Below are 20140 nucleotides of genomic sequence, written 5' to 3'. Positions count from 1 at the left end.
GACTGGCCTGTGATGATAGTATATTGAGGAAATGACAGAGTGTGACTTCCAAAGCTAGGACATAAATGATATTGCCCCTTCTGCCTTGGCCTCTTGGGTTGCTCACCTGAGATGGAAGTGGAAGTCTGCTCCTGTGTTGTCAGGAGACTCAGCCATGTACAGATACCCGGTGTGCAAAGGGAGGTTTCTTTTTCTTTTCTTTTCTTTTCTTTTTTTTTTTTTGAGACAGTCTTGCTCTGTATCCCGGGCTGGAGTACAGTGGCGGAATCTTGGCTCACTGCAACCTCCGCCTCCTGGGTTCAAGTGATTCTCCTGCCTCAGCCTCCCAAGTAGCTGGGATTACAGGTGCCCGCCACCAAGCCCGGCTAATTTTTGTATTTTTAGTAGAGACAGGGTTTCGCCATGTTGGCCAGGGTGGCCTCAAACTCCTGACCTCAGGTGATCTGCCTGCCTTGGCCTCTCAAAGTGCTGGGATTACAGGTCTGAGCCACTGCACCTGGTGCAGGAAGGGAAGTTTCACACTAATAGCTGGCATCTATGTGCCAACCATGTGAGTGAGTTACCTTTGGGGCAAATCCCCAGCCTCAGTCCAACTTTCAAGTGACTGCAGTCCCGGGTGACACCTGACTAGACCCTCATGAGAGATCCCAAGCCAGTACCATCCGGCCAAGCCACTCCCGAATTCCTCATCCACAGAACCTTTTTTTTTTTTTTTTCCTTTTTCTCTTTTTAGGACTGACTGACCTATGTTCACTGATTCATAGAAACTGTAAGAGATAATAAGTGTGTTTTGTTTTCAGCCATAAGGTTTTAGGGTGATTTGTTATGCAGCAGTAGATACCTAAGATACTCTCCATAATAGGACTTCATAAGTCAGTCTAATTCTTAAGAAAGGAATAGCAAATCCAAGAAGTGGGACCCCTGTAATAAAGCAATATATCTAGATATCCAGGATCATTTTTTATCTTTTAGTGATGGGAGACCAATTCCCCTTTATAGCATGGAAATGCTTGGTGGTGAGGAGCCTGGTATCTGGACCTGTGTTCAGGAGAAGTATCAGCGTGATCAAGGTAAAACAAAGTCTGGGCCGGGCGCGGTGGCTCACGCCTGTAATCCCAGCACTTTGGGAGGCCGAGGCACGCAGATCACAAGGTCAGGAGATCGACACCATCCTGGCTAACACGGTGAAACCCCGTCTCTACTAAAAATACAAAAAATTAGCCGGGCGTGCTGGCGGGCACCTGTAGTTCCAGCTACTCGGGAGGCTGAGGAAGGTGGAAGGAGAACGGCGTGAACCCGGGAGGCAAAGCTTGCAGTGAGCCGAGATTGCGCCATTGCACTCCAGCCTGGGCCACAGAGCGAGACTCCGTCTCAAAACAAACAAACAAAAAAGCAAAAAAAAAAAAAAAAAAAAAACCAAAACAAAGTCTGTCCATCTTAGCAACCACTTTGATGCTGGAGAAAGGCTCCTGTCCAGAAGGAAGGGAACAGTAGTGAGGTACTTGCCAATGAGCTGGGTAGAGCTGCCACTGGCTGGCTTCGGGAAGTGTTTATCACTGACTGGCTCATGTTCAGAAGCTTGGAGTGAGGCTGTTGCATACTGGTTGATTTTCAGAGTACGTGTACTGATCTAAAATTATGTAAATTAATGGCAAGTACTTGTTAGTGACTTGGGACTTTGGTCAAAAAACAGTCTTCTCCTTTCCTGAATACGAAAAATAAGTTCTTTTAATTAGCAGCCTCCCCACTTCGCTGTTTTTTCTTCCTGCAGTCCAACTAACAGAACAGACCATAAAGGATTGTCCAGATCATTATTTGTGGAAGTATGAGATATATATATTTCAGCTGGTGTTAACATTTATTTAAGTGCCAGTTACTGAGCAGAAAAATAGCTGTAACTACGAGTTTTTGTAATTTATTGGAAAAAGCTAAATATAAGACATTTAGGGTGTCCTGCCAAAGTCAACACAGGACAAGATCATTTAATATAGGACATGTCCTGTGTATACAGGATGCCTAGCAACTGTATGTAGCCACGGGTGTTCTGGTTGTTAAATGAATCTGTCCTAAAAGGTTCCACGCACATCTAGGTCCTTGGAAGAGAGGGCTAAAACGGTGAGTGGAAACCATGGTTTCCCTGAGGACTGCCCAGCTGAGGACCCAAGCAAGATCCTGGGCTTGGGCCTCTTAGAGATGACAAAGCAGGCGCCATTCTCCCCTCACCTACACGGCCCAGGCTTCAGGTGAGCCACGGGGTGAAGGCGGCCAACAGCTGAGGCGCAGCCCGTGAACTGGGGCCCCACTTGTGCCTAGAGGGCGAGGTCTAAGTAGAGCCAGGCTGCATCAGTCCGTGACACTCCAGCCCGAGGCGATGCCGACGGCTGCCGGAGAAAGCCGGGCTTAGAGCGCCACAATTCCACGCCCACCGCCGGCCTCTCAGCCCAGCAGGTCGCCGCAACCTCGCCTCTTTCGCAGGGCGGGGCCAGCCATGAGAGGCGGGGCGGGTCTGGCCGCGGGGCGACCGAGATGGCGGCCTCCGGGGGCCTAGAGGGACCCTGGGCGCACACTCGCCTTTCCGGCTCGGCGTTTAGTTAGTGACCAGCTCCTCCGTGTTCTGCAGAGCGTGGGTTTCAGCGAGTTCTACGTGCCAGGTCCGCCCGGTGCCGGCTTCCTCGCTGCCGCTGGCGGCTCGTCAGCCCCCACTACCCCTGAACTTGGTCCCAATGGCGGCCCGCCCCTCCTTCACCCGGACCGTGGGCATCTGGGCCTCGCCGAAGCCGCCAAGGTGGCTGCTCGGGCTTCTAGAGCCCGTGTCCAGCCCTTTGCCACCGAGGCCTGATCCTCTTTTCTGCCCTAACGAACTTGCCCTGACAGCCTCTCGCTCCCGGTACTGACGTTTCTGATGTTTGGGGTCGCCTGCTTTCTTGGGTGCAGTGTTAAGATCCCGGTTGGGTGGGGTCTCCGGTCAGCATCACCCACTGGGACGCTGAGTATTTTACCCTTCATCCGCATTCAGCCACCCCAGTCCCTCTTCTCCTGAGGTTCTTTCTTTTGGGTCAACGTCATCGTCCCTGTAAGCATTCTGTAAAGACTCTTTACGTTTGTAGAGACCCAACACAATAAGGACAGGGCTCTTGGGTACCTCAGTTTACCCGTACGAATGGGCTCAAAGAAGCTCTTCGGACTGAGCAGGCAGGTGGAAGATTGTCCTGAAGACCAGGCAGAACAATTCATAAGAAGTTTGGGGCTATCAGCGTGAGAACAATTAGAGGGAGTCCTAGTAGAATCTCCGTGCATCCAGTGCTGGAAATGTGGAAACTGGGAGGGCCATAGGTTGCCGTAGGTGGTGGACGACGGGGTCCTTAGCACTCATGGCTCTTTTTCTCTTAGCTCCTGAGGATCTTGCTTGTCCAAACCCAGAAGAAAGTGCATGAAGCCAGGGAACATCCGCCATGCTCCAAACAACTTGGCCTCAGGTGAGCTGAGCTTCTTTCAGTTTTTTTGTTTGTTTTTGTTTTTTTACTCACATTAGCTATCAGATAATCAGGAAAGGATGAGGAAGGCCTAACTTGGCCAAGCTGTGTTTTCCCCTTTGTATCTATCTCCAGGGCTATGGCAGATGTAAATATGTGCTGGGGAAATAAAAGTTTTGTGTATAGAGAGTGGTGAGTTTGGATGTATAGATTTAAATGGAAGAAAGGGGACCTATACCAAGAAATTCTTTCTGAATGTGGAAATCCAGATCATGTTCTAGAAATTAAAGTCACCTACTGAAATCAGACTCTTTTTTTGTGAGACGGAGTCTCGCTCTGTCACCCAAGCTGGAGTGTAGTGGCACTATGATCTCGGCTCACTGCAGCCTCTGCCTCCTGGGTTCAAGTGATTCCCATACCTCAGCCTCCTGAGTAGCTGGGATTACAGGTGTGCGCCGCCACGTGTGGCTAATTTTTGTATTTTCAGTAGAGACGGGATTTACACCACGTTGGCCAGGCTGGTCTGGAACTCCTGAGCTCAGGTGATCCGCCCACTTCGGCTTCCCAAAGTGCTGGGATTATAGGCATGAGCCACTGCACTAGCCTGAAATCAGAAATTCTTTATTGGAGAGATTGCCCACAAATTGTATTGTATGTATTCCAGAGAGACTAGTATTGTTGCTTTAATATACGTTTTCTAAATGCTAGATGCAAGGACTCTGAAGTTGGAGAGAAAGCTGGATGTACTCTAGAAACTGGAAGGGGTCAGAGAAAGTGGTTCAATATGAGATGGAAGAAATAGATACCTGTATTATAGGTCATGGTGAGGACAGTGGTTTCTGTACTGGTTCATTGGGAAGGCACTGAAGAATTTTAAGCAGGGGGATGACATGGTTGGATTTATATATTAAAAAGATTTTCCCAGCCCTTAGTGGCAAACTGACGGTGGAAAGGTGTTGGTCAATTAAGAAGACATTAAGTGTTGTCCTTTTATTTTTTTTGTTTTTGAGACGGAGTTTCCCCTTTGTTGTCCAGGCTCGAGTGCAATGGCACTATCTCGGCTCACCGCAACCTCCACCTCCCACATTCAGGCGATTCTCCTGCCTTAGCCTCCCAAGTAGCTGGGATTACAGGCATGCACCTGTTTTTTGTTTGTTTGTTTTTTTGAGATGGAGTCTCACTGCTACACCCAGGCTAGAGTGCAATGGTGCGATCTTCGCTCACTGCAACCTCCACTTCCCTTGTTCAAGTGATTCTCCTGCCTCAGCCTCCCGAGTAGATGGAATTACAGGTGCCCGCCACCACGTCCGGCTAATTTTTGTATTTTTAGTAGAGACGGGGGTTCTCCATGTTGTTCAGCTGATCTCGAACTCCCGACCTCAGGTGATCCACCTGCCTCGGCCTCCCAAAGTGTTGAGATTACAGGCGTGAGCCACTGCGCCTGGCAAGTGTTGTCCATTTTTAAATTTTTTTTATTTTTGAGACAGAGTCTCACTCTGCCACCTAGGCTGGAGTGCAGTGGCACGATCTCAGCTCACTGCAACATCTGCCTCCCGGATTCAAGCAATTCTCCTACCTCAGCCTCCCGAGTAGCTGGGATTACAGGTGCATGCCACCATGCTGGGCTTATTTTTGTATTTTTAGTAGAGGTGGGGTTTTACCATGTTGGCCAGGCTGCATTTTACTTTTTAATTTAATTAATTTATTTGTATTTTTATTTTCTGGAGCAGTTTTAGGTTCACAGCAAAATTAAATGGAAGGTACAGAGATTTCCCATGTATTCCCTGCCCCTACACATGTATATACAAGTTCTGATAGAAGTTCAAATACAAGTCTGATATCAGCACAGTACAATGTCAGTGTCTTTAAAAGAATGGAAATGCTTTTTTTCTTTCCTTATACTCTGATATGTCCTAAACAGCATATGCAGTTTGATTGAGAAATAACTTACCCTAAAACTATTTAACACTGGTACTTAAAATAGTTTTTTAGAGCAGTTTTAGTTGATAACAAAATTGGGCAGAAAGCAAGAGTTCCCATTTATCTCCTGCCACCACAAAACACACAACCTTCTTCAATATTAATATTCCACACCAGAGTAACACGTTTATTACAGGGAGTGAACCTACACTGACACATCATTGTCATCCAAAGTCGATAGTTTACATTAGGGTTCACTCTTGATGGATGACACGTATCCACTATTACAGTATTATGCAGAATAGTTTCACTGCCCTAAAAATACCTTATGCTCCTCTTACCCGTCCTTACTTTCCCCTTAGTCCCATCCCAATTGACAACCATCAATTGATTTTTGTATTCTTTTCATAGTTTTGCCAGTTCCAAAATGTCATATAGCCAGAATCATACAGTATGTAGCATTTTCAGATGGACTTCTTTCATTTAGTGATAATGCATTTCGTTTCCTCTGTGTCTTTTCGTGGCTTGATAGATCGTTTTGTTTTAGTGCTGAATAATATTCCATTGTCTATATATACTACAGCTTATCCATTCACCTACTGAAGAACATCTTGGTTGCTTTCAAGTTTTGGCGGTGATGAATAAAAGCCCCTGTAAATGTCCATGTGCAGGTTTTTATGTGGACGTAAGTTTTGAACTCCTAAATTTAGTTAAGCACCAAGGAGCATGACTGCTGTGTTGTATGGTAAGAGTGTGTTTAATTTGTAAGAAATTGACGAACTGTCTTCCAAAGTGGCTGTCCCATTTTGCATTCATTAGCACCAGCAGTGAATGAGAGTTCTGTTGTTTCACATCCTGGTCAGCATTTGGTGTTGTCAGTGTTTTGGATTTTGGCCTTTCTGATAGGTATGTAGTGGTGTCTCACTGTTTTTATTGCAATTCCCTAATGACATATAATCTTGAGCATAGTTTCATATGCCTATTTGCTATCTGTATATTTACTTTGTTGAGGTGTCTGCTGAGGTCTTTTGCCTATTTCTTAATTGGCTGGTTCATAAAGAGTTCTTTGTACATTTTGGATAATAGTGCTTTATCAGATATGTCTTCTGCAAATATTTTCTCCCAGACTTTAGCATGTCTTCTCATTTTCTTAATGTGTTATCCTTTTAAAATATAGTTTAATTCCCCCTCATTTTGTTTTCAATTGTTTTCTCCAAAACATTGTTTGCTAGTTTTTCACACATGCCTGTAATCCCAGCCTGGATGCCAGGCTGTAAGAATCAGCAGCAGTTAGGGGCTCCAGAGCTGGGTAGATGGGAGAGTGTTGGGGCTCCCCATTTGAAAGTGGAACTCTACTGGCTGAGGGCTCGCCCCTGGCTGTGGTGGTGGATGTTCTTGTTTGAGCAGACCTTCCATGGCACTCAGAGTTGTGGACGCAGGCAGGTTTATCCCTTCCCTGAAGCTCAAGCTGCTCCCTTCTTCCTTCTACTTTTCACTCAGAGATTGAGCAGGAACCTGTTGTTTCAGGAGTCAGTGACCTTTGAGGATGTGGCTGTTTACTTCACCCAGAATCAATGGGCCAGCCTCGACCCTGCGCAGAGGGCCCTGTACGGGGAGGTGATGCTGGAGAATTATGCAAATGTGGCTTCTCTGGGTAAGGCCTCCCTCTGTGGCCCTTTGTAACAGTTTGCTGTCTTCCTCAGATATTTTGGGGATTCTAGTAGCCCTTAGGTTTGATGACTTCAGAGGAGAGTTTTGCAATCACCAGCCTCCAGAAATACTGGTAGGGAAATCCTTGGTTCTCTTTGGTTTTTGTTTGTTTGTTTGTTTGTTCTGTTTATTTGTTTGTTTTGAGGCAGAGTCTCGCTCTGTCACCTAGGCTGGAGGGCAGTGGCATAGCTATAGCTCACTGCAGCCTCAAATTCCTGGGCTCAAGCAATTCTCCTGCTTCAGCCTCCCAAGTAGCTGGGACTATAGGCATGTGCCACTGTGCCTGGCTTCTCTTTGGTTTTGAAATTAGACTTCCTTATACTCCAGGAACAATGTGGTCCTGGGCCTGAGGGAAAGCATTCTTTCTGGCACCCTAGGTGAGCCCTTTGTTCCTTTGTCCATCCAGTTTTCTGGGGATGTTGGCCCTCCCTTTGTGGAAGGTTCTCCCAGGGGAGCAGTAGGTACATTTTTCCTGAGGGAGTTTGCCTTCTTCTGAGTCAGGGCCAGAGTGCAGTTTCTTTCTGAGGAGAATCATACCTCCTCGGCTTTATTGCGGAGCACAGTTTGGACCTCCTTGTCAGAACTCTCACTTGGTCTGCTGGTGTTCAATTTCTCTCCCAGGTAGCCTGATGGAGGGTGGGCTTAGAAAGATCCCAGGAATAGCTCTGGACATCTGCCCTCAATTGTCTTTCTCTTTTCTTCATGAAGTAGCGTTTCCATTCCCCAAACCTGCTCTGATCTCCCACCTGGAGAGAGGGGAAGCACCATGGGGCCCAGATCCCTGGGACACCGAGATTCTGAGAGGCATCAGTCAAGGTGAGTATGAGAATCCAGTAGTTAAGTTTCTTGTTTTGCCTTCCTGGTTTACTAGGTAAGAAGTGTTTCTTATGCTGCAGGGAACAAATCTCCCAGTTATTTATAAGTCGATACTCACTGTACTCTCTGACCTCACACTGAGTTCTGACCCTGAGCTTTGAAAGACCACCTCTAGGAGTACATGGCCTCACGCTGTCTGCACATTCATGTGGCTGTCCTCCAAGGCAGAAAAGCTGTGACCCAGTAGCTCCTAAACCACTTCTTTCTTACTTACTGGTGGAAAAGTTTTAACTGTATGCCATTTTTCATTGCAAAGAAGTGGGGTTTCAGCCAAATTTAAGGAAAATATGATTTTTGGGGGCCAAACTGATTTATTTGTGCTATAGCTATAAATTTTACTTTAGGCCTTCAGTCCTGAAAAGAATGGCTTTAATTTGCCTTTTTAGTATCTAAATCACTTAAGAGTTTCATTTCCCATAATCTTTAGATCTACATTATATTTACCATAGCTGGGACTATAGAGGAAAGGGCTAGGAATATTCTCCCATCATAGCCCCCTACGCACACACATGCATACACACAAACACACGCACACATGCATATGTGCACACACACATCACCTAAAATTTCCCTGAGATGGCTTACCAGTCCTGGAAGGTTTTGTTTACTTGTGTTTCCGTTTCTTCAGAAGAAAATTTTCAAGCCTTCTCACACATTTATGCTTTTGTATATAGTGGTTCCTTTAGCACAGGTACCACAGTGGCTTACAGCTCTCTGATCCAACTTCTGTTCCAGCTGACTTTCTGAAACTAATCATCTTTTATCCCAGAATATTGTGTGGGATATTTAAATATAGGATAATTAGGACATTGTTTAGAATTTGGGGTGATTGCCTGGGTTACAGGTAGGGCACTGGGATCCAGTTTTTTCCTGGTTTGTGTTTCTCAGTCTGCAAGACCTCTTGTAGTGCTGGAGCTGCTTCTCTATTCTTCCCAGTCTCTCATTCCTTTCTCCTCTTCTGGGTTTCTGTCTCTAAACATTTTTCACATTTCTTGCTGTTCTTTCTTATTCTCTCCTTCTTTTTTCCTTTTTGTCCCTCCTGCCTTCTTTCCTTCTCATTCTTGATTCTCCTTCTTCCCATTTCACCTACCTTAGTTCAATTTTCCAGCCTTCCTCGTGGGGAGCACTTCCTGGATATCTTTCCTGTTCCATTTCTGTGTCTTTACTTCTCCAATTCTGTGTCATTATTTTTCTGTTTTTTTGAGACAGGGTCTAGCTCTGCTGCCCAGGCTGAAGTGCAGTGGCATGATCTCCACTCACTGCAACCTCTGCCTCCCGGGCTTAAGTGATCCTCCCACCTCAGCCTCCCTAGTAGCTAGGACCACAGGTGTGCGCCACCATGCCCGGCTAATTTTTGTATTTTTTTGTGGAGACGGGGTTTCACCATGTTGCCCAGTCTGGTCTTGAACTCCTGAGCTCAAGCCATCCGCCTGCCTCAGCCTCCCAAAGTGCCGACATTACAGGCATGAGCCACCACACCTGGCCTGTCATTATTTTTCTTTGTCTCTCTCATCCTCCTTTATAGATGCTTGTATATAACCATTTCACAGGTATATTTTTAAAAATTACATTCTACAAGAGAAAATTAGGAACACTGGATCCTACTTTTCTTCCAGTTTTGTAACTAGGAGCACTTGTGGTTTCTTTGGTCAGGTGGTGAGTCCTGGATCAAAAATGAAGGGCTAGTTATAAAGCAGGAAGCCTCTGAAGAAACAGAGTTGCACAGAATGCCAGTAGGAGGACTTCTCAGGAACGTTTCTCAGCACTTTGATTTTAAAAGGAAGGCACTGAAGCAGACTTTCAATCTAAATCCAAATCTGATACTTCGAGGTGGAATGAAGTTCTATGAATGTAAAGAATGTGGGAAAATCTTCCGATATAACTCAAAGCTTATTCGGCATCAGATGAGTCATACTGGGGAAAAGCCCTTTAAGTGTAAGGAGTGTGGCAAAGCTTTCAAGTCCAGCTATGACTGTATTGTACATGAGAAAAACCACATTGGAGAAGGGCCCTATGAATGTAAGGAGTGTGGCAAAGGTTTGAGTTCCAACACAGCCTTGACTCAACATCAGAGGATCCACACTGGAGAGAAACCCTATGAATGTAAAGAGTGTGGAAAGGCTTTCCGTAGGAGTGCGGCATACCTGCAGCATCAGAGATTACACACGGGAGAGAAACTCTATAAATGTAAGGAATGTTGGAAAGCTTTTGGTTGTAGGTCACTTTTTATTGTCCATCAGAGAATTCATACTGGGGAGAAACCTTACCAATGTAAGGAGTGTGGCAAAGCCTTCACCCAGAAAATAGCCTCCATTCAGCATCAGAGAGTTCACACTGGGGAGAAGCCTTATGAATGTAAGGTGTGTGGGAAAGCCTTCAAATGGTATGGAAGTTTTGTTCAGCATCAAAAATTGCACCCTGTGGAGAAGAAGCCAGTCAAGGTCCTTGGGCCATCCCTGGTCAGTCCCCAGTGCCCCTCTCCAGCCTTACCTCCTGTTCTTCTCCAGGGATCTTGTTCTGCTTCAGCCGTGGCTGTGCCTTCACTGACCTTTCCGCATGCTGTGCTCATTCCTACCTCTGGGAATTTGTTCATGCTGCTGCCTACATCTGGAATACCTTCTTCATCTGCCCAAATAGTGCGTGTCTTCCAGGGTCTTACTCCCACTGTGAAACCTTCCCCAGTTATTCTCACCCCTTCTTCTCACTCCTCATGAGCTTTATCTTGGCAGTCTTATGGCTCTTATGCCTAGCAAATCTCCAGCCTAATTTTATATATTTTTTTGAGACAGGGTCTTGCTCTGTCACCTAGGCTGGAGTGCGGTGGTGTGATCTTGGCTCACTGCAACCTCCCCCTCCTGGGTTCAAGCGATTCTCCTCCTTCAGACTCTCGAATAGCTGGGATTACAGGCGCGCCTCACCACGCCCAGCTAATTTTTGTATTTTTAGAAGAGATGGGGCTTCGCCATGTTGGCGAGGCTGGTCTCAAACACCTGACCTCAAGTGATCCACCTGCCTTGGCCCCCCAAAGTGCTGGGATTACAGGAGTGAGCCATTGTGCCCAGCCTCCAACCTAATTTGAGTTTCATTTGTATTTTTTTCCTCACCTTACATGTGTTACAGCTGTTTCAACATAAACTCCATTATAATCTATATACATTTAAAGACCGTGTTTACATAATCTCTTCTGGGTAGAAAATGGAAATACTTAACCTTTGCATTGGTCCCTTTCAGGCTTGAACAACAGTGGCTGTATCTGCATTGTGGGGTTGCTGGTGGTAGAACACTTTGGTGTTAGGAAAGTTTGGAAAAGAGGATATCCCTGTATTAGGCCATTATGATCAGAGATAAGCAGCCTGGGAGAAACATACAAGACCTGTGGCTACTGGTAGAGAATTGGAATAAGCTTCCAACAAAGGACTGTAGAGATTAATGGAGATTGTTTAGTGGGCCCATGGCTAGGTGGGGTATTAATACAGTTGAAGTTATGTTGCCCTTGACACAGATCTTTGAGAATCTCATACATCTATGCAAAAGACAATGTGAAATAGTAAAAAAAAAAAAAAGTATGTTGGTGGCAGTGAGAGTAATATGTCTTTAAACGTGAAGTTTTTTTTCTTTAGTTTTGCTCTTGATAGCTAGATGTTTCTTTTAACTTTTATTTCCTAAGTAAATATACACAAAGGCATTCATCTTTGTTGAATCTGTTGTGCAGATTTTTCTTGATGAGCATTCTGTTTTTTTTTCTTTGTGAGCACTGGCTTCTATATTTTATTTCATATTTATGAATTGTAAATATGAATTTAATGAATTACTAAAGAAATAAAAATAATGATGTCAAGCCAACTCGAGGGGAATCTGAATAAGCCTCCAAAATTGTTTTTTTTTAGGAAATAAAGGGAGCTGTGTAGTGGGTCAGTGGCTAGGCTTATGTGGTAGGTTAGTGAAGTGGAATTTGGGGTTGCTATTGGAAGTGGCCTTGATGAGGATCCTTTACAACTATTCAGAGGACTGTGTGAAGTAATTACTGGAAAAAGAACTTGAATTTTGCATTTACTGGCATTAATGTAAACATTAAGTCCTAAGCATTGATGGAAGGGTCCATACATTTTTTTTTTTTTTTTTTTTGCTGCTGTTGCTATCTAGATGTTTCTCTATAGCAATTAATAGCAAAACCTTTACATTCTTGGTTTTTAAACTTTACCGTGTGCCTGAATTACATAGTGTGCTTGTAAAAAGAAGAGTTTTCTGTCTTGTACAAATTCTGATTTTGGCTATCTGTGGTGATGGCCAGATCTTTAGCATGGACCATACTCTGAGAGATATGCTTCAAACAGAAAATGCCCACCCCTCCTCCTTTACCCAGCATAAACTCTATGGTTAATTCTTAAAATAATTGCCTTACAGTCTCCGTTAACTCCCTTGCCCTTCTCTTGCTTTGTCATGCTCGCTTGGCAAAACCTCATCTCTGACTAAATGCAGTTCTTTGCCTTCTCTTTTCCTGCACCAAAAGTGATCAGGAGAAAGCATATTACCAGGCTGAACTGTCACTTTACATTCATGACCAGTAACTTCATGGAGGCCCTTAATGTTTCCTGATGGTCATACTACAATTTTTGGAGTCCACTTAACTCCCCTGCTTTCCTAGGCCACTACTTTATACTTCCTCTCTTCTGTAACTTCCAGAGCATCCCTCTCAGTTCTCATGCTCAGCTGATGGTTATGTTTCTGCCTTTGGCGAGAGAACAGCAAGCTCCAGAAAGTGGCTGCGCCTTCAGCCCTGTGCTAGAATGAGAACATATGGAGCCAACTTGAGTTCGGAAGGGCTGTGGCCACCTCGTTTCGCCCATCTACTTTTCAGCTTGCCGTATCTGATTCTTCACCACCATATTCTCAGTCACTTTCACTAAACAGTGCCACTGTTTTAAGGTTCTGTCACTCTCAGTAACCCACTTCTGGTTCCTCATTCCGTGTCAGTGATCAGCAGTAGACTGAAGAATCCACCTTAGATTTGCTCCATACTATTAATTAGCTTACAAAATGTCTAAGAGGAGCTAAGCTGGGATGCCACATAGGCAGAAGCCAGGAAAAATGACCAACCACAGAACCAAGTGGTTCCAGTGGAAACTCAGCAGCTGCTGGTGCCTGCTACTGGACTGCCACCCCCATTGAAGAGACTGGACCACCAGGAAGGTCGTTTCACATTCTGTAGTAAAAATACCCCTACAATCATTTTGGTAGGGTCTTCTGTCTTCAGCTAGGGTGTACCTGCTCGATGGGAGTTGGTTATATATGTATGTCCAAGTTGCAGGGGCTTCTGGGAAATACAGTTTTTGAATTCTGCCTGGGAAGAGAGTCATAATATGAAGAAGTCTGAAAATGGGGAACGGATTTTCAGAATATGTTGGGCAGCTGTAAAATATCAGATACCCATTATAGGCATTGAAGGTTACCTAAATGACAGAAGGATGCACTATATTCATGGGTAGGAAAGATTAGTTTCATCAAGATTTCAATTTTTATCAATTCATAAATTAAAAACAATATCAAAATTCCAGAGGGGTGTGTGTATAGAGAGGCAAAGGACACAGAGTAGCTAACCCAGTTTTGAAGAACAAGATGGGGGGTTTTATGCTACCAGATATTATATACAATGATCATCAAACACAGAACAAAGCAAAAAACAAACTCACCAAACCCAAGTTGAAACAAAAAAAAAACCCACACTGTAATAGTATTATTATTTTTTAAGATGGGATCTTGCTCTGTTGCCCAGGCTGGAGTGCAGTGGTGCAATCTTGGCTCACTGCAACCTACACCTCCCGGGTTCAAGTGATTCTCTTGCCTCAGCCTCCTGAGTAGCTGGGATTACAGGTGTGTGCCACCACGCCCAGCTAATTTTTTAATTTTTAGTAGAGACAGGGTTTTACCATGTTGGCCAGGCTGGTCTTGAGCTCCTGGCAGCCTCAAGTGATCCACCCACCTCGGCCTTCCAAAGTGTTGGGATTACAGGCGTGAGCCACTGCACCTGGCCTGTAACATGATTTGCTGAAATTTTTAAAAATCTAAAATAATGTACTGTTTAGAAATATACATATTTTATACAAAATTATAAAGAAAGCATAGAGAGGTAAGCATTAGTGGCACAGCTGAGAAAATATAAAAGGTGGTTCTGTCTCTATCCTGTCTCCTTTATTCTGCTACTGCTCTCATTCTGTCTCATCCCGGGAATCCAGTCCCAAGTGCTGCCTGCCAATTGTCCAATACCCTCCACCTTTGCCACTTATTTCTTGTTGTAAAACAGATGTTTGTTTCTAAAATATAATGAATTAATGATTATCAAAGTACAGTCATACCTCATTTTATTGCAGTTTTATTGTGTTTTGCGGATATTGCATTTTTTACAAACTGAAGGTTTCTGGCAAGCCTGTGTTGAGCAAGACTATCAGTGCCATTTTTTTTCAACAGCATGTGCTCACTTCATTTTTCTGTGTCTTACACAGAAACTTACAATATTTCAAACTTTTCATTATATGTGTTTTGGTGATTAGTGATCTTTTATGTTTCTATTGTAAGTGTTTTGGGGTGCCACAGACTGCATCCATGTAAGACAGTGAGCTTAGTTGATGTGTGTGTGTGTGTTCTGATTACTCCACTAACTGATGGTTCCCCATCTCTCTCCCTCTTCTCAGACCTCACTATTCTCTCAGACACAACAGTATTGAAATTAGACCAATTGATAACCTTACAAACACCTTTAAGTGTTTAAGTGAAAAAGTCACATGCCTCTCACTTTAAATCAAAAGCTAGAAATGATTAAGCTTAGTGAGGAAGGCTAATGTCAAAAGCTGAGATAGGCCAAAAGCTAGACTGCTTCTGCCAAACAGTCAAGTTGTGAATGCAAAAGAAAAGTTCTGGAAGGAAATGAAAAGTACTACTCCAGGGAACACATGAACGATAATAAAGTGGCCGGGTGCAGTGGCTGACACCTAGAATCCCAGCACTTGGGGGAGCCAAAGTGGGAGGATCTCCTGAAGCCAGGAGTCCGAGATCAGCTTGGGCCACAAAGTGAGACCCCTGTCTCTACAAAAATTTAAAAATTTAGCTGGGTGTGGTCGTGCATGCCTGTAGTCTGATCTACTTGGGAGGCTGAAGTGAGAGGATCCCTTTAGCCAGGGAGTTCGAGACTGCAGTGAACTATGATTGTGCCACTGCACTCTAGCCTGTGTGACAGAATGAAACCAAAAAAAGTGAAACAGTGTTATTACTGATATGGAGAAAGTTTTAGGGGTCTGGATCAAACCAACCACAAATTCCCTTAAGCCAAAACCTAATCCAGAGCAAGGCCATAACTTCCATTGTATGAAGGCTGAGAGAAGTGAGGAAGCTGCAGAAAAGTTTGAAGCTAGCAGAGGTTGGTTCATGAGGTTTAAGAAGTCATCTTATCATAAAAGTGCAAGGTGAAGCAGCAAGTGCTGGTGTAGAAGCTGCAGCAATTTATCCAGATCTAGCTAAGTTAATTGATGAAGTTGCTACACCATGAGATTTTCAGTGTATTCCAAACAGCCTTCTTTTGGAAGAAGAAACCATCTAGGACTTTATGGAGAGGAGAAGTTAATCCCTGGCTTAAAAGCGTCAAAGGACAGCTCGTCTCTCTTGTTAGGGGTTCATGCAGCTGTTAACTTTAAGTTGAAGCCAATGCTCATTTACCATTCAGAAAATCATAGGGCCCATAAGAATTACCCTAAATCCACTCTGCCTGTGCTCTAGAAATGGAAGATCAAAGCCTGGATGACAGCACATCTGTTTACAGCATGGATTACTGAATATTTTAAGCCCACTGTTGAGACCTATTAAATATTAGGAAAAAAGAATTCTGTCAGGTGTGGTGGCTCACACTTGTAATCCCAGCACTTTGGGAGGCCAAGGCAGGCGGATCACTTGAGGTCAGGAGTTTGAGACCAGCCTGACCAACATGGAGAAACCCTTTCTCTACTAAAAATACAAAAATTAGCTGGATGTGGTGGTGTGTGCCTGTAATCCCAGCCACTTGGGAGGCTGAGGCAGAAGAATTGCTTGAATCCGGAGGCAGAGGTTGCAGTGAGCTGAGGTTGCACCACTGTGCTTCAGCCTGGGTGACAGAGTGAGACTGTCTCAAAAAAGAAAAAAAAAAAAACATTTCATTCCAAATATTACTGCTTGTTGATATGCGTCTGGTCACCCAAGAGTTCTGATGCAGATGTACAAAGAGATTAATGTTTTTATGTCTGCTATACAACATCCATTCTGCAGGATCCATTACTCCATGGTTCAAGGAGTAATTTTGACTTTCAAGTATTATTTAAGGAATACATTTTGTAAGGCTGTGGCTGCCGTAGTGGTTCTTCTTTAAAAAATAACTTGAAAACCTTCTGGAAAGGATTCATCATTCTAGATGCCATTAAGGACATTTGTGATTCATGGGAGAAAGTCAAAATATCAACATTAACAGGAGTTCAGAAGACATTGACCTCAACCTTGATGGATGATTTTGAGGGGTTTGAGACTTCAGTGGACGAAGTAACTGCAGATGTGGTGGAAATAGCAAGGTAACTAGACTTAGAAGTGGAACCTGAATATGTGACTGAATTGCTGCAATCTCATGATAAAACATGAACAAATGAGGAGTTGCTTCTAATGGAAGAGCCACGAAAGTGGTTTCTTGAGATGGAACCTACTCCTGGTGAAGATCCTGTGACCATTGTTGAAATGACAACAAAGGACTTAGAATATTACATAAACTTAGTTGATAAAACAGCAGCAGAGTTTGAGAGGATTGACTTCAATTTTGAAGAACGTTCCACTGTGGGTAAAAGGCTATCCAACAGCAACACATGCTACAGATAAATCTTTGGGAAAGGAAGAGTCAGTTGATGTTGCAACCTTCCTTGTTGTCTCATTTAAAGAAATCTCTAGAGCCACACTAACCTTCAGCAACCACCACACCGATCATTCAGCAAGCCATCAACAGTGAGGCAAGACTATCTTCCAGCAACAAAGACTCACTGAAGACTCAGATTATCGTTAGCATCTTTTAGCAATAAAGTATTTTTAAATTAAAGTATGTACATTGTCAGATATAATGCTATTGCAAACTTAATAGACTATAGTATAGATTAAACATAACTTTTATAGGTACTAGGAAATAAAAATAATTGTGTGACTCCCTTTATTGTGTTAAACATTTTATTACAGTTGTCTGGAAGCAAACCTGCAGTATCTCCAAGGTATGCCTGTATTTTTCAAAATGTGGTCTTTTAACATTGCTATGAAGTTTATCAGTAATAATATCTTATTTCATGGTTGTCCAGAAAGAAGTTACATAACTTGTCTTAATCTACAAATCATATCATTTAAAAAGCCTGATGATTTAATATCTTTCATAAAGAAAACTTTTGACAATTTGTTTTTAAGAGACAAAGTTTTCTATGTTACCCAAACAATTTGAACTCTGGGGTCAAGCGATCCTCCTCCCTCAGCCTCCCAAGTAGCTGGGACTACAGGGCATTTGACAATTGTATTACATGAAACCCAATTGCAAGGCTAGCTTATATCTTTCTCTTAAATGAATCAGCAACAAGTGTTACGATTTCATTTCCACTGATCTGCTTATTTGTTTCAATGGATTTGTGGTGTTATATGAAATTTCAGTTGGCCCAAAAGTTTCAATCTACTCCATTTTGCTGCTTCCACAAGGACACCTTGGATTTTAATAATGATAAAAAGATATACTTTCCTGGTACTACTCCCCATTTGACATTTAAGCACAGGGCATTGAAAGGTTAGATTTTTACATTTCAGGTTTGTATAAAAAGAAATGAGGCTCCGGAGAGAGTAAATGACCTTGCTAATGGTTGCAGTGGTTGGGGACAAAGTTGAAGTATATTGATGTGCACACTCAGCCCTGATGCTAACTTTCTAACAATAACAGTCTCAAGTTATAACAGCAGTTTTCAGTGTATCAAGTAATTACTTATATGAAATAGGGGTTTTTTTTTGTTTTTATTTCTGTTTTTGCAGGTAGTCTTAGCAGTTCAATTGTAATTTTTTCTTCAGTAACTATCAAATTGGTTAATTATGGAAGGAGTGATGTCCATTAGATTGTAGAGGTGTAAATAATGAGTGTCAAATGTATAGGCAGCAGAAATCTGAAGACAAATTGTGCCTGTTACTGAGAAGGGAGGTTCTCTTCACAGCTGCTGTGAGCTGGGGACAGAGCAATTTTCTTGTACTTTTCAGATCTCTCATTTTCCATAAACAAAGTGCTTAATTGTTTTATAAACAACCTAGAAGGGATGTCTATATCACTTGTACAGATTGTACATTTTTAATATCTTGATTATATAAGCAGCTTTTTTTTTTTTGAGACGGAGTTTTTGCCCTTGTTGCCCAGGCTGGAGTACAATGGCATGATCTCGGCTCATCGCAACCTCTGCCTCCTGGGTTCAAGCGAGTCTCCTGCCTTAGCCTCCTGAGTGGCTGGGATTACAGGATGTGCCACCATGCCTGGCTAATTTTGTATTTTTAGTAGAGATGGGGTTTCTCCATGTTGGTCAGCCTAGTCTGGGACTCCCAACCTCGTGTGATCCACCCGCCTGGCCCTCCCAGAGTGCTGGGATTACAGGCGTGAGCCACCACACCGGGCTATATAAGCACCTTTTAAATTTAAAGAATTGCCTGGCACGGTGGCTTACGCCTGTAATCCCAGCACTTTGGGAAGCTGAGGCGGGCGGATCACGAGGTCAGGAGATTGAGACCATCCTGGCTAACACGGTGAAACCCCGTCTCTATTAAAAATACAAAAAAAACTAGCCGGTCGTGGTGGTGGGCGCCTGTAGTCCCAGCTACTCAGGAGGCTGAGCCAGGAGAATGGCGTGAACCCAGGAGATGGAGCTTGCAGTGAGTAGAGATTGCAGCACAGCACTCCAGCCTGGGCGACAGAGCAAGACTTCGTCTCAAGAAAAAAAAAAAAAAAAATTAAAGAATTGTTTTCTACTCAAGCAGGGAACTGCTTAGGGCAAACCTGCCTTCTATTCAAAGTCACTCCTCTGCTCACTGAGATAGATGCATATCTGATCTGCCTCCTTTGGAAAGAGGAATCAGAAACTCTAAAGAATGTAACCCTTTGTGTATCACCTAGCTGACCTGGAAGCTCCCTCCCCGCTTCAAGTCTTCCTGCCTTTTCTTCAAGTTGTTCCGCCTCTCCAGATCGAACCAATGTACTTCTTACATATATTGATTGATGTCTCATGTCTCTCCCTAAATGTATAAAACCAAGCTGTGCCCTGACCACCTTGGGCACATATCAGGATTTCCTGAGGCTATGTCACGGGCACATCCTCAATCTTCGCAAAATAAACTTTCTAAATTAACCAAAATAAATAAATAAATAAATAAATGTTTTCTAACTATAAAAGAAATATGTGCTTAGAGCAAAAAACTTACCTAGAAAAGTACCTAGGCCTGAATTCCACCACTTTTAATATTTGGTGAATACACATATGTACACATACACAAATTATAAATTGCATATTCTATTGTACGTTTCTGTTTCTCAGCAGAATATCATGCACATGTCCCAATTAACAAGCTATAATATGTTTAATGTATTCATCATATTACATTCCGTGGACTTATACTCTTTACGTAAGGAGTCTTATTATTGAACATTTAGGATATTTCCATTTTGAATCTCATTTATTTATTTAGAGACAGGATCTCGCTCTGTCACCCAGGCTGGAGTGCAGTGGTGCAATCACAGGTCTCTGCAATCCCTGCCTTCTGGGCTCAGGTGATACTCCTGCCTCAGCCTCCTGAGTAACTGGGATTACAGGCATGTGCCACCACAACTGGCTAAGTTTTTCATTTTTTGTAGAGACAGGTTGTCACCATGTTACCCAGGCTGGTCTCAAACTCCTGGGCTCAAGTGCTCCTCCTTCCTTGGCCTCCGAAAGGGCTGGGATTACAAGCATGAGACACCGTACCCAGCCTTTGAATCTCTTTTAAATACTTTGAGAAACAACTTGTACATACATGATGATATAGTCATGATTTTTTAAAGTTTATTTCCAAGGATTTTTTTTTTTTTTTTAAATAAAAGAAATAGGGCCAGGTCTGGTGGCTCG

The 20140-nt window shown here is 43.4% G+C and overlaps 1 protein-coding gene across 11 annotated transcripts; it reads left to right on the top strand.

Moving 5' to 3' along the window:
- Positions 1 to 826: 826 nt before the first annotated feature.
- ZNF621 (zinc finger protein 621) lies at positions 827 to 17183 on the top strand. 11 transcript variants are annotated; one of them, XM_054552253.2, is made up of 5 exons: positions 827 to 1070; positions 3391 to 3476; positions 6894 to 7047; positions 7812 to 7919; positions 9633 to 17183. In XM_054552253.2, the coding sequence occupies exons 2-5, from the start codon at positions 3453 to 3455 to the stop codon at positions 10691 to 10693; spliced, it is 1347 nt and encodes a 448-aa protein (XP_054408228.1). In that variant the 5' UTR covers positions 827 to 1070; positions 3391 to 3452; the 3' UTR covers positions 10694 to 17183. The 11 variants fall into 11 exon arrangements, with proteins under 11 accessions (XP_054408228.1, XP_054408232.1, XP_054408230.1 ...); XM_054552255.2 differs by having other exon boundaries at positions 829 to 1070; positions 6921 to 7047; XM_054552254.2 differs by lacking the exon at positions 827 to 1070 and adding an exon at positions 2002 to 2243 and having other exon boundaries at positions 6921 to 7047.
- The last annotated feature ends 2957 nt before the right edge of the window (positions 17184 to 20140 follow it).

The sequence above is a fragment of the Pongo abelii genome, chromosome 2 (genome assembly GCF_028885655.2).
Source record: "Pongo abelii isolate AG06213 chromosome 2, NHGRI_mPonAbe1-v2.0_pri, whole genome shotgun sequence".
NCBI classification, from domain to species: domain Eukaryota; kingdom Metazoa; phylum Chordata; class Mammalia; order Primates; family Hominidae; genus Pongo; species Pongo abelii.
The sequence above is the reverse complement of the archived record's forward strand: the minus strand, read 5'-3'. Positions and strand labels throughout refer to the sequence as shown.